The sequence below is a fragment of the Lingula anatina genome, chromosome 5 (assembly GCF_051362555.1).
Source record: "Lingula anatina isolate TDL-2025a chromosome 5, LinAna3.0, whole genome shotgun sequence".
Lineage (NCBI taxonomy): Eukaryota > Metazoa > Brachiopoda > Lingulata > Lingulida > Lingulidae > Lingula > Lingula anatina.
The window spans coordinates 7,338,078-7,353,095 of NC_141771.1; the positions used below are offsets into that span (position 1 = coordinate 7,338,078).

Here is a 15,018-nt window from a genome sequence, read left to right on the forward strand (position 1 = left end):
AGTAATTGGTATTGATACTGCAGAAACTGGAAAGAAAAAAATTATAACACTCTCTCTCTTTCTGTAAAATCCACTGTCCACTACCAAAATCCCTTCCTTTTTTGGTAAACAAATCCCATCAATCTAACAAACATTTTTATTTTACTATTCCAGCAAATAATTTTATTTCATTTTTAAGACCATTCCTTTAAAATAGTTAATTTAAATCTGAACCACCTGCCAATAATGAGATCTTTATTTTAGTCAAACCCACCTGCCACTCCGCCTAACATCTTTGTTTTAGTAATAACCCTGGTCCTCATCATGGTATTAAGATCTCTTTCCGGTCTTGGTTCAGCTAAAATGCCACTGGGCCAGAAGGAATCCCTGGATAAACAAAATTTGTCACACCTAATAATTTGTATTATTAAATGTGACTAACTTAAAATGTTTGACGTAAAATGAATGAGGTAATATGAATTAACACTATTCTGATACAAAATGTCCCTGCTTGGATGTGTTAAACCAAGGAATTAGATGAGGATTTAAGGTGCATTACAATAACAAACCAATCCCTGAAGATTATCAGATGTGTTAATTTGCGGAAAACTTCCAAGATTTTACATAAAGTGGAATTTAATGGGCCACTCCCTGGGATATTGCTTCTAAAATGAATTTTCTTGGGGTATAGAGCAATTTTCTCTTACTCAGGAATTTTATTGCTTGACCCATCCCTGTGCTTGGATTCAATGTTTTATTTCTTTTTTAATCTAATACTTTAGTTAAAATTGTGTGGCATAAGAAACAACATCTACCGTCAAGCACATTGCCTCAATTTTAAACAAAAAAGGTGGGGTGTTTTGTACTGCAGCTCTGTCAGAAATTTTTCATCTATGATCATGAAGTACAAACATTATCAGTAGATGACAAATGTGAAATTGACATTAGAGAGAATATTAAAAAAATTGAAGCATTATTTATCTAGGTTGTCCATTTTGTGAAAAATGTACTTATAGCTCTAATATACCTGTTATAATTGAATACATACCTGAATTGCTGCACATATTCTGCTACTTGCTCAGCTGAGGTCATAAGTTCTACATGGTCTAGAATTTTTCTAAATAATAATAATAACAATTATTATTATTATTATTATTATTATTATTATTATTATCCTGTGATAAATATCTTCAACAGAAGAAAAAAGTGAAAAATGTCCAAAATGGCTAAAACACCTTACAACTTAAAGAATTTTTTTTTATATATTAACTAAGCAATTTTTGCTCTGAGTCAAATGGAAAACAAAAAAATCAGAAACAGACAGACAAACAGATAGAGAGAGAGAAAAAGAGAGGGGGAATGAAACCTGTTAATGGAGTCCCCCATGGCCATTTTGATGATCTGTCTCAGCACTGCCACAATCCTGCGTCTCAGCCACTGATTTTTACTTTTCAGATCAAACACTTCATCCATCAAAAGCAGCATGATACGAAGTGGGATGTTGTCTGCCTCACCATCCTGAAACAAACAAGTCTATTTTAATGTCCAAATAAACAGAAGTCTAGTATGTTAAGTATGTCTACCAGCATTGGTCATGGTGATTTCTTTTGCCTAGTTGTAGCTTACACTATAACCATTATATTTACTGTCCAATCTTGTGTCCCAGCATTTGATCTATTTAAAATAGCTTATCATACCATCTGCCTACACAGATTCTATAATATTATAATTAAGTAGCACTTTGAGGCAAGGTCGCATATAACACCGTCCACTACAGGGAACACAAGACACTGTAACATCTAACACATTGTCACATCAAACACACTGTCACATCTAACACATTGTTACACCTAACACACTGCCACACCTAAAACACTGTTACACCTAACATACTGTCACACCTAACATACTGTCACACCTAACACATTGTCACATCAAACACATTGTCACACCTAACACACTGTCATACTTTCACACCCTGTACAATATCACATGTAGCACACTATCCTATAACTACCAAACTGTTTGTAACACACTGGCATAACCACCCAACTGCCATGTTCAGTTCCTCCTTCTATATTGTACTCACTAATGTGTCTAACCCATCTAAATCCTCCAGTGAATCCCTCTTCTCTGTTGCTGGACCAACCTACCTCAATGAAAAAGACATTTTAAGTTGGGAGTTACATTGATTTTTTCATATCATTTTAAAAAGATACACCACAGAAGAGGTGGGAGTGGTTTGCTCCTGTTCACAAGTTCGCTACCAACTGTTTGAACAATTCAAATTTAATCTGTTTAATTGGCCATGTCAAACCTCCATTTAGGGATCTCCATTTAGCCAACTCTCTTCTGTAATAGCCGAGCTATCTACTTGTTCAATCTTTCAAAGCGTACTAAGAAAACCTGCCAGTGGCTTATTAGGAAGTCACACCTCTTACTTCACACAGAACTTGTAAATTAAAGCACACTCTTTACCATCAAATATTTATATAAAACTAGGAAACAGTTCATCTTTGATAACCTCACCCCTTTCAGTATTTTTCCAAAACCATCCACCAAGTCCTTGGGAAGCCCTCGTATACCGCCTGACATCTTGATCATCCCATCTACAAAGTTGTCTGGCACAGATTTCACTGCATTGCCCATCATCTTCAGTGGATTCACTATACTGTCCATCTTAAAACAAAAATGAAGGCATTGTTCAAAAATGATTATTTGACATCATAAGATTTTTATGTAGCTCTCATCCTCTGCATGGTAATATCTTAGACAAAAATATATTACTTTTACCTTTTGTCACGTTTCTTTTCCTTTTTTCCTTAAGTACAGTTTGCATTTAATGTAAGTTTTTAACTATCTCCCTCTCGTCCACCTGCCTTCACTCCCTATCTTGATTACTCCACCCCCTGCCCTTCTACTTTTGCCCCCTCCCTACCTCTCCTCTCCTCTCCCTCCACCTCCTAACCACCCTCCTCCCCATCCTCCCACTCTACCTCTACCCCCTCCCTACCTCTCCTCTCCTCTCCCTCCACTCTCTCACCACCCTCCTCCACCCCCACCCACTCTACCTCTACCCCCTCCCTACCTCTCCTCTCCTCTCCCTCCACCCTCTCACCACCCTCCTCCACCCCCTCCCACTCTACCTCTACCCCCTCCCTACCTCTCCTCTCCCTCCACCCTCTCACCACCCTCCTCCACCCCCTCCCACTCTACCTCTACCCCCTCCCCACATCTCCTCTCCCTTCACCTCCTCCCACTCTCCTCCCCATCCTCCCACTCTACCTCTACCCCCTCCCCACATCTCCTCTCCCTCCACCTCCTAACCACTCTCCTCCCCATCCTCCCACTCTACCTCTACCCCCTCCCCACATCTCCTCTCCCTTCACCTCCTCATCACCCTCCTCCACCCCCTCCCACTCTAACTCTACCCCCTCCCTACCTCTCCTCTCCCTCCACCTCCTAACCACTCTCCTCCCCATCCTCCCACTCTACCTCTACCCACTCCCCACATCTCCTCTCCCTCCACCCCCTAACCACCCTCCTCCACCCCCTCCCACTCTACCTCTACCCCCTCCCTACCTCTCCTCTCCCTCCACCTCCTAACCACTCTCCTCCCCATCCTCCCACTCTACCTCTACCCCCTCCCTACCTCTCCTCTCCCTCCACCTCCTCATCACCCTCCTCCACCCCCTCCCACTCTACCTCTACCCCCTCCCTACCTCTCCTCTCTCTCCACCTCCTCATCACCCTCCTCCACCCCCTCCCACTCTACCTCTACCCCCTCCCTACCTCTCCTCTCCCTCCACCTCCTCATCACCCTCCTCCACCCCCTCCCACTCTACCTCTACCCCCTCCCTACCTCTCCTCTCTCTCCACCTCCTCATCACCCTCCTCCACCCCCTCCCACTCTACCTCTACCCCCTCCCTACCTCTCCTCTCCCTTCACCTCCTCACCACACCTCCTCCACCCCCTACCACTCTACCTCTACCCCCTCCCTACCTCTCCTCTCCCTCCACCCTCTCATCACCCTCCTCCACCCCCTCCCACTCTACCTCTACCCCCTCCCTACCTCTCCTCTCCCACGACCCCCTCACCACCCTCCTCCACACCTTTCTGGCTAGGTTCTGTCACTCTTCCCACAGCCCTTCCAGTACATGAAATGTTCAGTTATAGATATGAGACCCTCACCTTTCTGGCCATCTCACTCTTCCCTTTCTCCCACAGTCCTGGCTGCATGAAGCCGTAGATCAGCTGGAGCAAACCTCGGTTGTTGGCCAACACATCACGGTTCAGGAGAGTCTGACAAATATAATTAGTAAGTTATTAATCGATTGTTTAATTAATTTTCAAAGCAGGTGCCCTTGGGATGGCCCCTGTTTCTACCCTATGACTTCATAGTTTAACTGAGCTTAACAGGGGCGGAACCAAGATTATTTGAAGGGTGGGGTCAGGAACGACAGGCCTCGGATGCGAATCTGACAATCACCCCCTTGGTGTGGAGTTTGGGGCCTGCTCAATTTTTGGTGTTTCAGAGAGCAAACAGAAACAGTGCCCTTTGGTACAGTTTAGAACTATAATCTAGCTAGTCAAAATTCTAATTTCAAGAGGGGAATATTGGTGTGATTTATTTTTCAGAAACCGAGGGGGGGGGGGGACAGGACCCCCCTGACCCCCCCTCTAAATCTGCCACTACTCAATAAATAAACCAAACTTAACTAGTACACCAAACTTAATGAAACAAACACACAAAATCAAAAATATGTGTTGTCTTTTTCTATTAGAAACTAATGTGCTGCCATATACATTACCACAGCCATGTGCAGTTACATCTTGAATTAAAAAAAAATATTATTCACATTTCAAATCATTTAAAAAGTTCTATTTATCTGTATTGTTGGAAAGCCAGTAGCAAGGTATAATGTTTATACTTACACAAAAGGATATGTTTTTTTTTCTTTATAAATCCACACAAATTTGACTCACTGTTTCCCAAAACTAAATTTTGGCCAAAATTTTCCTTACCAAATCATTTGAAAATGCTTAATTTAGAGTGAGACAACAATTTTTTTTGATTGATTTTATTACAAAATCCAAAATCACCTTGAAATTAAATAACACATAAATGGATGTAATTACAAGCACATGACCTTCATTAAGCATATTTAAGATCTCATTGTCTGTCACGTCAGTTTCTTGAATCAGACCAGACAATGTCCTCATAGGGGAGTTTTGATTTTGTAACTAAGCTACGGTGTGGTGTTACTTTTCTTTCCTGGAATAACCCATTCCCAAGTTGAGAATTGTGAGCCAAATCTAGATTACAGCCCTTACTAGTAAAAAATACCCCGCCGTATTTCTAAGAACTCAGTACACGCTGTATTAAGAGGTTAAAGCAGAATCAAATTTGGAATCATCTGTACAAATTTTTTTTTTAAATTGACATATGTAAAATTAAAAGGAGTTCCAAGAAAGCTGTAAGTAAAATTAGAAACACCTACACTTAGTGCCTTAATATAACATGGGCTAATAATCAGTTTGTAAGCCAAAATAGCAGTCACATATGCAGGAAAAGAAGTGTGATTTATTTTTAGATAGTTATCTACAATGTATGGCCAGAAATAGAAGTGGGTTCCCCTTAACAAGTAAAATTTTAATTCGTGGGCATTATATAGTCGATTTGAAAGCAACTATCCCAGAGTCAGGGCATCAAGAGCAGGGAGGGGGTGGGGAGGGGGGGGGTGGGGGCGGGGGGGGGGGGGGGGAGGAGTGGGGCAAGGGGGGATTAATGGTCAGATTTAACAGAGGCCAGTACTGAGTATGGGACCATTCAGAATAAAAGATCCGAGTATCTACTGGTCCAAGGCTCAAATATGACGGACCCTACATGAAAGGAAGACCGCTTAATCCTGTAATGGTCTCTCTGCCTCTCACACACCTCCCTACCCATTGTCCCTGCAGGGGCAAAGTAACTAAATCATTCAACCAGACACGTCGTCCCTGCAGGGGCACAGTAATTTAATCTCGGCTCCATTCGACTAGATGCATGGGGACAACTGTCAAACTGTCAGAAATGATCAGAAATGCCCAGACAAAGTGACCCACACTGACACATTTTCAACAAGTTTGGACATAGTATGTTTTAAATTAGGTGCCCTGACTGGGCTTATATTACATCAGACTTTGCTGAAATGATCTTCAATTTCAAATTGGGTTTTGGTTTAGTCCACAACCAGAGCCGTTAAGATTCTAGAACCTTGGACTGTCAGTACATACATATACCTGAAATAACTGACATTGCAAGGCTTTAAAAAACTGTTATATTCAATGAATCACCATGATCTAGTGCTCATTACTTCCAAGATGGATTAAACAGACATCAATATTGTAAAGAACATTATCAAAACTGTTTAAAGGTGTTCAAAGTAATCTTAGGCTTCGTTCACATGGAATGTCTATTTTCTAAAAATCTATTTTCTATTCGCGCTATCTTATGATCACGGTCTGTGCCCTGAATATCCCGCCGCGTAATTACTGGCAGCGCGAGCCAGTTACTTATAGTAACTTATAGTAACTGGCTCGCGCTGCCAGTAATTACGCCGCGGGATATTCAGGGCACAGACTGTGAACATAAGACATACCGCAAATAGAAAATAGAATTTAGAAAATAGACATTGCATGTGAATGAAGCCTTAATAGTAGATTGGTGTTTATGACTGGGTTCCCATGCCTAGATTGATCTAACTGGATTGACCCAGCTCCCAGGGGTATCTCGCTAAATTGCTTTTAGCTTAAATGGCTTATGTCTGGCATGCCTACTGAAGCTGCTAAATGATTATAGTTAATAACCCTCTAACAGCTTCAGTGGGTGTGCAAGACATCTAAGCTGCTTTAATTGATAGCAATTTAGTGCAGGAATGGTCTCTATGATGAACAAGTGAATTGCTTTAGCTTCATTTTAAGTAATACATTCCAATAAACTTGCTCACTAAGATCAGCTACGTAACACAGGAGTGGATAAGTCCACCTGAGGGATCCAGTGTAATACAAATGTTCATCATGTTTTGATATATATAATCAGAATTCAGTAGTAGTCAGAAATAGTCAGAAATACCGTTATTTTATCAGACGTGCAAAAGCAGGAAATGATCAGAAATAGTGGGTAATTCTAGGACGTTTGGTAAGAACTTCATTTGTAGGAAATAAGCAGACAAAACGTCATGAATAACAATAAACTCAAATTGCTTTTGCCTTGGGAGTTCCATCCCCTTGATTTCACCCCACACTGGCACCTGCCACACTGGATACTTGTCCTGGCATCACATAACCTGGCCCTGTATAACCCACAAGTATCTAATCATGAAACTTTAGGTTCACTTCAGACCTGCTCCCACACAAAAAACACACATGCTCAGTCACTTCAGGTCACAAAGTGCTCCGTGCTTTTCTCATGATTTTAGGAAAACTTTGCTATTAAAACATTTATATGATACTTTAAGACACAAAAACTACAAGACACTGAGTGCAGGGCGGGGTATTAAGTACGTGCTGGCATTCTCAGAGTTAAATTGAACAGCTTATCAGTGCATAATTTTATGATAAAAACGACCAAAATTTGATTTCTTGGATAGTCTTTGACAATTTATTTTTGAATCAGCATTTTTGTTAGTGTCCTTCAAACCATAGTTAAAATGACAAATTTGCGCAATGTGAAAAATAGGAAAAATGCATGTAAGCATAATATATATATATATATGGTTTTTAAAGCACGTTTTAGGCCTGTACTTTGGATGTTCAACGAGTCAATTCCTGTTAGGGTCTTATAAAAGTGCTAAAGAACTCAAGTGTGAAGTACTAAAGTGAAAAACGAGCACCTGCAAATAATGATCCAGTTCCTTCTTCCTCTTCTCCAAGAATTCTTCCTTCAAGTTGTCAATAAGCTTCTTACTGGGAAAATTAAGGGTAGCAAGAGATGGATACTACAAAAGAAGGAAATGAATATTGAAAATCATACTACAGATACTGGCATGTAGCCAGCAATTATAAAAGGGGGGGGGGCGTTTTCTGAAAAACTGAACCTTTAATCACAGGGGCGATTTAGGCCGTCTTCTGGGTCTTTCGGAAGACGGTCAGATTTTCAAGTTTACATTGTCGGGCATCTAATATTTTCTGTCAGAAGATGGTCAAAAATGGAGGATGGATCAACAAAGATAATTTGGAAGACTGTCAGAAAATATCTCTGGATCCGCCCCTGAATCATGAAAACTTTCTGTTACAGTACCTAAATCAAATGTAATCTAGAGCAGGTTTTTTCACAGAAAAAAGGCAGTTCATTCAACACCCCCCCTCCAAGCTCTGGGCTTGAAAAAAGAAGAAAAAGTTAACTTTTTCTTTTGTCTAATTTTTAATTCTTATCATAAAAGGTGTTCACACTAAACTTACATCCACTCAACATATGCATATCATAAAAGTCGTGTTGCATCATCATCAATCCAATCAAAATAATAATAATAATAATAATAATAATAATAATAATATAAAAACAAGCAAATTAATAAATATATATGATAACAATCAAGGTATTGCCCACCTTATCAGTGATAGTCATATGGAGGTCGTGGAAGTCGCTGTATCTCCTGTAACAGTCCCATATATCAGGTTCACCGTCCGCCCTCTCCCTCTTCATCACTCTAATAAAATACACAGCATATGACTTGTTCCCTTTCTCCTCCTTCATCACTCCGCTGCTGATCACTGTGGCCTCCAAGTGGAATTCATCGTTCAAGATGGTGGCCTCTGCAGGTTCGTCTGCCTCTGGCACTTCCACGTCCTTGTTAAGCAGGTCCAGCTCGGCCAGCAGTTTGACATAGATTGTGCTCTTCTTGAAGGCTTTGTAATAGTTGTCTCCCTCCAGGATCTCACAAACCTGAACGCAGAGAACAATCATTATACTATCAAAATTTGTCCTTGCTCAGGATAAGTGCATTAAGTTAACGTATTTAAGTTTTGCCAAATGCAAAAGATGGCCAAATTTGAAAAAACATACCTGTTTTTTACATCTTTTCACCAGTCTGTCCCTAATTAGACTCAGCATTTTTTATTAGAATAAAAATGAGCAGTCCTTTGGCTCTAAGAAAAACCAATTTAAGAGTATTTTCCCCATGTTATTAACTATTTTGAGAAAGAAAAGGCCATTGTCTCTTTCAGAATGACAACAGACTGATTTATCTAATATGTCTACATTCAAGGGGATGATCTGCCCCCCCCCCCACCTCCTTTCTAGGGGACAGTGGTTCTTTTTCTGTCTTTGCAACCTCTTTCAACTGGCATGCCTTTGTCCACTTCAAATTATATTCACTGTTCACAAAATATATAAGTATAATTGTTATAAGGTACTGTACCTCTCCATACAGCATTGTCTTACCTTGCATCGAACTTCTTCAAAGCAATCTGCATGCGGTGGTCTCTGTTTGATCTTGTGAAGTGTTCTCCGTAACAGAGCCTCATCTAGAGTTATTCTCTGGGTGGCCTGAAATACAATATTGAGAAAAAATATAGGCGTTCTCCATATCAGAATCTCATCCAGAGTAATTCTCTGGGTGGCCTGAAACACAGTATTCAGGAAAAAATGCAATGTAGGTGTTCTCCATAACAGACCCTCATCTAAAGTAATTCTCTAGTGGCCTGGAATATAATATTGAGAAAAAAACAAATAGAAAGATGTAAGAAATCAATATGAATGTGGATTTACGCTGAAATTAAACAGACCCTCCCTGGGGCTCCCTTTTACTGCCTCAAAACCAAGAAAGTGTTGCATTCACACTCCCTTACCTTGGGTGTTGTATCATGTATGTATAGGAAAGTGTGCAGCGTCCTGAGACCTACCTTTTCTGACAGATACTGGTTATACAGACTGAGAGCAGCGCTCTGCAACATCTCGTAGATGGCCTCAGTACTCTCCTCGTCTTCTTGCGTCGACTCCCGTGCGGCAGAGATCTGTTGTTCCGCTGACACTCTGTATGCGTCGATGTTCAGGTAGAAGTAGATGTACACCTGGGCCCCAATACTGGTCATATAGTCTGAAACATTGCAGTGTGCAAGTGGATTAGCTACCTGGGAGATATTCTTCCAACTTCAGGCCTACCCAACTACCAGACTCGGCACCGAATGATCCTGAATTCACCGGTAGATCAGACCACACTACCCGTTTTCAAGGTGTGTATCAGTACGCATTTCACAGTATCAGACGCGACACCGCTCTTGCCTAGTACGCTATGTGATAGTGACGATTCTCAGCGGGGTTGAAAAACATTGCACCACCACTCAAAATTTGTTCAGGGTATGATACTGTGTAATGCGATCTGACACACCTTGAAAACGGGTAGTGTGGTCTGATCTACTGGTGAATTCAGGATCAATCGGTGCCGAGTCTGGTAGTTGGGTAGGCCTGAACTTGAAATTGTGTAAGAATGAAGTCTTTGCCATGTCATTCATACATAACCGGGGTCTAACAGACTGACATACATCTGCCAGTTTGATGTTATGTGACATTTGTGTCAACTTCATGTTAAACCATGTAAAAACTGGTCACATTTAATTTAGTGAAAAAAATGAAACATTGCACATTGCACATGAGATCAAGTTACTAGTTTTGCAAGGTCCCTTAGGGACATGTCAAACATCGTTACAGCCATAAACTTCCAAACAATAATAAGATATGGAAATTTCACATTGTTACTCTTAAAAAAGGAAATGAAAACAATTTCCAGCCATGCAAAGAACATTTTTTGTGAATATTTTTGATGCTGTCAGTTAGGCAGCTTCATAGGCCACATTCACAACTGATGATCCGTAGACTAAGGGACCATTCACATGCAATGTCTATTTTCTAAATTCTATTTTCTATTCGCGGTATGTCTTATGATCACGGTCTGTGCCCTGAATATCCCACGGCGTAATTACTGTAAGTTACTATAAGTAACTGGCTCGCGCTGCCAGTAATTATGCAGCGGGATATTCAGGGCACAGACCGTGATCACAAGATAGCGTGAATAGAACGAAGCCTAAGGGACCGTTCACATGGAAAGTCTATTTTCTAAAAAACTAATTTTCTATTTGCGGTATCTTGTGATCACGGAAGTAACTGGCTCGCGCTGCGGGATATTCAGGGCACAGACCGTGATCACAAGATATACCGCGAATAGAAAATAGATTTTTAGAAAATAGACTTTCCATGTGACGGTCCCTAACTGATCTGCAGATCTGCAAATATAGCCAACCCACTTGAAAGTGATGCCGTATAATCCCTTACTAGACACTGAACAGATTCCCCAAGGGGATTAAGCATTAAGCTTTCAAGTTGATGGGCCATATTTGATCTGGGGATCTGTTAGTCCATTGTTAGCTTTGGTTCTGAATGCAGCTTTTTCTATCTTCTATTCTTAGAGGTGTCATTCAGTTTGTTTCAAGAACGACTTTTCTTCAGGTGATTTCTGGATCCAGGGTTGCATGTACCCTGTATGGAACACAATGCCTAATCACATAACCAGAGTGTTATTAGACTGAACTGAAGTGTTGAAAGACTGTTCCTTAACAATCACAAAATATTTATTGTCAGTTGCTATCTTACACAGTTAACAAATTATGCTTGAAACTGACTTCCTTCCTCAATAATGATATGGATCTTTTAATTGGTTTATCGTGTGTGAAAACTGTTAAAACTGAAAATCCTTAAAACATAGCTTGCAATTTCTCATTGCACTTAAACCATAAGAAAAAAAATCAAAATGGAACTGAAAATCCTGTAATATTAAGGGATAATCCCGCATTATTTAGCTGACACGAAAGCTTTCCCCAGATAACTGTCCAGCTGTCATTTGTACGATAAAGCAATTTAAAGTTCATTCAATTCTACCGGTTATCAGCCTCATTCACTCTTACATGCATTTTATTGTTCTAACTCAGTAAGTTATAGCTTATATAAATGGGGGTCTTTGACAATTTGTCAAATTACCCAATTCACAAATTCTTATGGGCTATTATAGACAGATTCTTAGATTACTTGTTTGGAAATTCTTTTACACTGATAACAGAATGAGATAGCAATTCACTGATCTATGTACTGACAACTTTGAAGTTACTAAACAGTTGGTCTTACTGGAAACCTTTAGAAAAGATGCTTTAAACAGTTGTCATGATGGAAACAGCATTTTTACTGGCTTGGAATGATAAAACAAATGTCTGAATACATCTGATTTAGTTGTTGCCAGATGACAAGAACAGCAGCTTGGGTATCCTTTGCAAACTTTGTAGTACTAAGGATTTCCCGGAACATACACACAGACAAACATCAACATTTTGAAGGAAAAATTATGGTGGATTTACGTGAGATAGTGGATATTAAGAAATCCAGAACTACACCAGATAACCCATTGAGGAATAGTCAATATGACCATATGAACAGTATATCTGACCTAGACTAGGCACGCTTAGTTCCATTCGGTAAAAAAGAAAAACAAGGCAGCAAAGCTGTCAAATGTACAGACTAAAAACAGGAAATAACTATGCACAAAATAGGCTACTGTCACTTCTGATGCAAAAGTACATTATGTTAAACTGCAAATTCAACATCAAATTTTAATGATTGAATCTGACAAACTGCAATGATATGAGTTTATTTCCATTTTTGAAAGTTTAAAAACAATACACTATAACAAGTTTACCATCATTTTTACATAATCAACTAATAATGTTGTAAAGATGCAGGAAATGCCAAACAAGCACTTTTACGTATCTTATTAATTAAATAATGAAACTGTTAACATGCCTAAGAATTAAATCTGAGGAAATGTGAAAAAACGGCATTTCTTTTATGGCCCGATTATGCTGATTTTTTAACTCAACCTGCATTTTAGCAGGAATGACTACTCCTGTGAGTTTAATGACAATTGACCTATCTGTTTTTCTTATATTGTGTTTACAGTGTTGCATATATGCTGAAAAATGAAAAAACAGCATAACTACTAAAATAGTGGCCCGATCATGCCGATTTTCGAACTTGACCTGTGTTTTAATAAGATTGATTACTTCTGTGAGTTTCATGACAAAAGGTCTAATGGTTTTCCTTAAAATGTGTTTACAGGGTTGCATATATGCTGAAAAGTGAAAAAACAGCATAACTTCTACAATAATGGCCCGATCATGCTGATTTTTGAACTTGACCTGCGTTTTATGAATATTCATCAGCTCTGTAAATATAAAGCCAAAAAGTAAAACTGTCCTCCACTTATCGTGTTTACAAGGAAAGTGCACGGCATCGGCGACGGCATCGGCATCGGCATCGGCATCGGCGACGACAGACGCAGGTGATGGCAATATGTACAGACACATCTGTGTCTGTACATAAAAATGGAGTAAGGATTATTATTTGTTCCCTTGTACATGAGTACAACTATACTTATAAAAAGTTGAGTAATATCCAATTCTCAACTGTCCATAAAATACATTTCATTAATCTGTGCCACAGCTGCTATGTTTGAAATATTTAACAATTTTTTAATAATTGCACAGCATTACAACTATTCCTAATGAACTCCCATACATCTGTATATACTGCACAGACATCATCTAACATGCCAACTGGGTCTGGTAACTGCTTTCTTCTGTGCCTGCATTAAGATTTAACTGATTTGAACAATACTGAGCTATAAAAACAAGAAACAGTTTCATAGAACATTAAAACACACTCTGTCACAGAACAAATGTTATGCCTCCATGGCTTAAAATCATTTTGAAACTGAATCTGCACCTTTGTAATTGTCTTTTCTTTTAAATTTTATTTACCTTTAAAGGAGGTTGATGAAAGCTTCTGTGTCCCCCAAAATTTCTAAACAGGGGGCTCACTAACCCTGGGTTTTCAGAACCCAGATGAAACACTGGATGTATTCAATTTTTTTTCCGTATTAAACAAGGACTTAGACAGCCTTGAAGCAAAATTTAAAACTATTGGGTATTTTCAGCACGTGGTAAATTATTTTTACAGTATACTGATTCTGGTTTAGAAAGGGATTCATGAAAATGCCCCAAAGAACCAAATAACTTGGGCACCCCAGGGTTTGCAAAATGTTACACAACTATCACATATAATTATATTTTTGGCCTATGGTTTGCTTATTTAGAGGTGTTAATGTGACAACTCATTAACAGTCTTGATGTCAATGTCTTGTATCTCACAAAGCAACAATCAACACCAATCCTTAATTAGTTACCATTGTTAACTCGGTGATTCTGGAAAGGTAGATGGTACAGGGTTCATGCATATGTAGGTGCAAAGACACCTTGAAAATGTCAATGTATGAAAAATGAAAAGTTCACAAAAAAAATTCATATATTAACTTAAAGTAAAATGGTTCAATAATGCTCCTTTTTTATCTTGTCCTGTGCTTTGGAGCTAAAAATCACATCAGTAAGTATGAGGATTATAAATTAGTTACATGATTTCCCATATTTAGCATGAACAATGTAAAGCGCACAGAGACAGTGACAACTACAGAATGATGCAGGTGATGGCTTTATACATGTACAGACCAGGAAAATTGAATAACTTCATCATAACTACACTGTGCCTGAACACGAAAGAAAAATAGCATTTACTTGTGACAGCATAAATGTCTGTAATTTCTGATGAAAGGTAAATGTCTTAGTACAAAATATGAGTAAGAAAAACTCAAAACCATGTTTATTGGCAATAACACAGAACATACACTCTTGATTCCATGAAAACACTGTGCTGGTGGGCAATGTCAGTCTGTGGTGCCCTCTTTTGAGGGACAATAACACTAAAACATTCCATTCAACATTCCAAATAAGATATTTACATACTGCAAGTTTGGGAAGAGAGTAAGGGGCATGTGTGTGTGTGTGTGTGTGTGTGTGTGTGTGTGTGTGTGTGTGTGTGTGTGGGGGGGGGGGGGGGGGGGGGGGGAGGGGGGGATGGGGGGGATGGGGGGAGGGAGGGGGGGGGGAGGAGAGGAGAAACA

The 15,018-nt window shown here is 39.6% G+C and overlaps 1 protein-coding gene across 4 annotated transcripts in view; it reads right to left on the reverse strand.

Moving 5' to 3' along the window:
• LOC106174686 (sorting nexin-13) overlaps positions 1-15,018 on the reverse strand; it is a 38,501-nt gene that overhangs the window by 6,715 nt on the left and 16,768 nt on the right. For all 4 annotated transcript variants that reach the window (XR_015334548.1, XM_087013438.1, XM_087013437.1 and 1 more), the window contains exons 13-22: positions 9,866-10,059; positions 9,405-9,509; positions 8,571-8,906; positions 7,855-7,959; positions 4,172-4,282; positions 2,509-2,658; positions 2,069-2,128; positions 1,346-1,497; positions 1,028-1,096; positions 254-366 (exon numbers count right to left, since the gene is read on the reverse strand). Coding sequence is in view for 3 of the 4 variants with exons in the window: in XM_087013438.1 (XP_086869564.1) it covers positions 254-366; positions 1,028-1,096; positions 1,346-1,497; positions 2,069-2,128; positions 2,509-2,658; positions 4,172-4,282; positions 7,855-7,959; positions 8,571-8,906; positions 9,405-9,509; positions 9,866-10,059 (1,395 nt within the window). In the remaining variant the exon portion in view is untranslated. The remainder of the gene's footprint in view (positions 1-253; positions 367-1,027; positions 1,097-1,345; positions 1,498-2,068; positions 2,129-2,508; positions 2,659-4,171; positions 4,283-7,854; positions 7,960-8,570; positions 8,907-9,404; positions 9,510-9,865; positions 10,060-15,018) is intronic.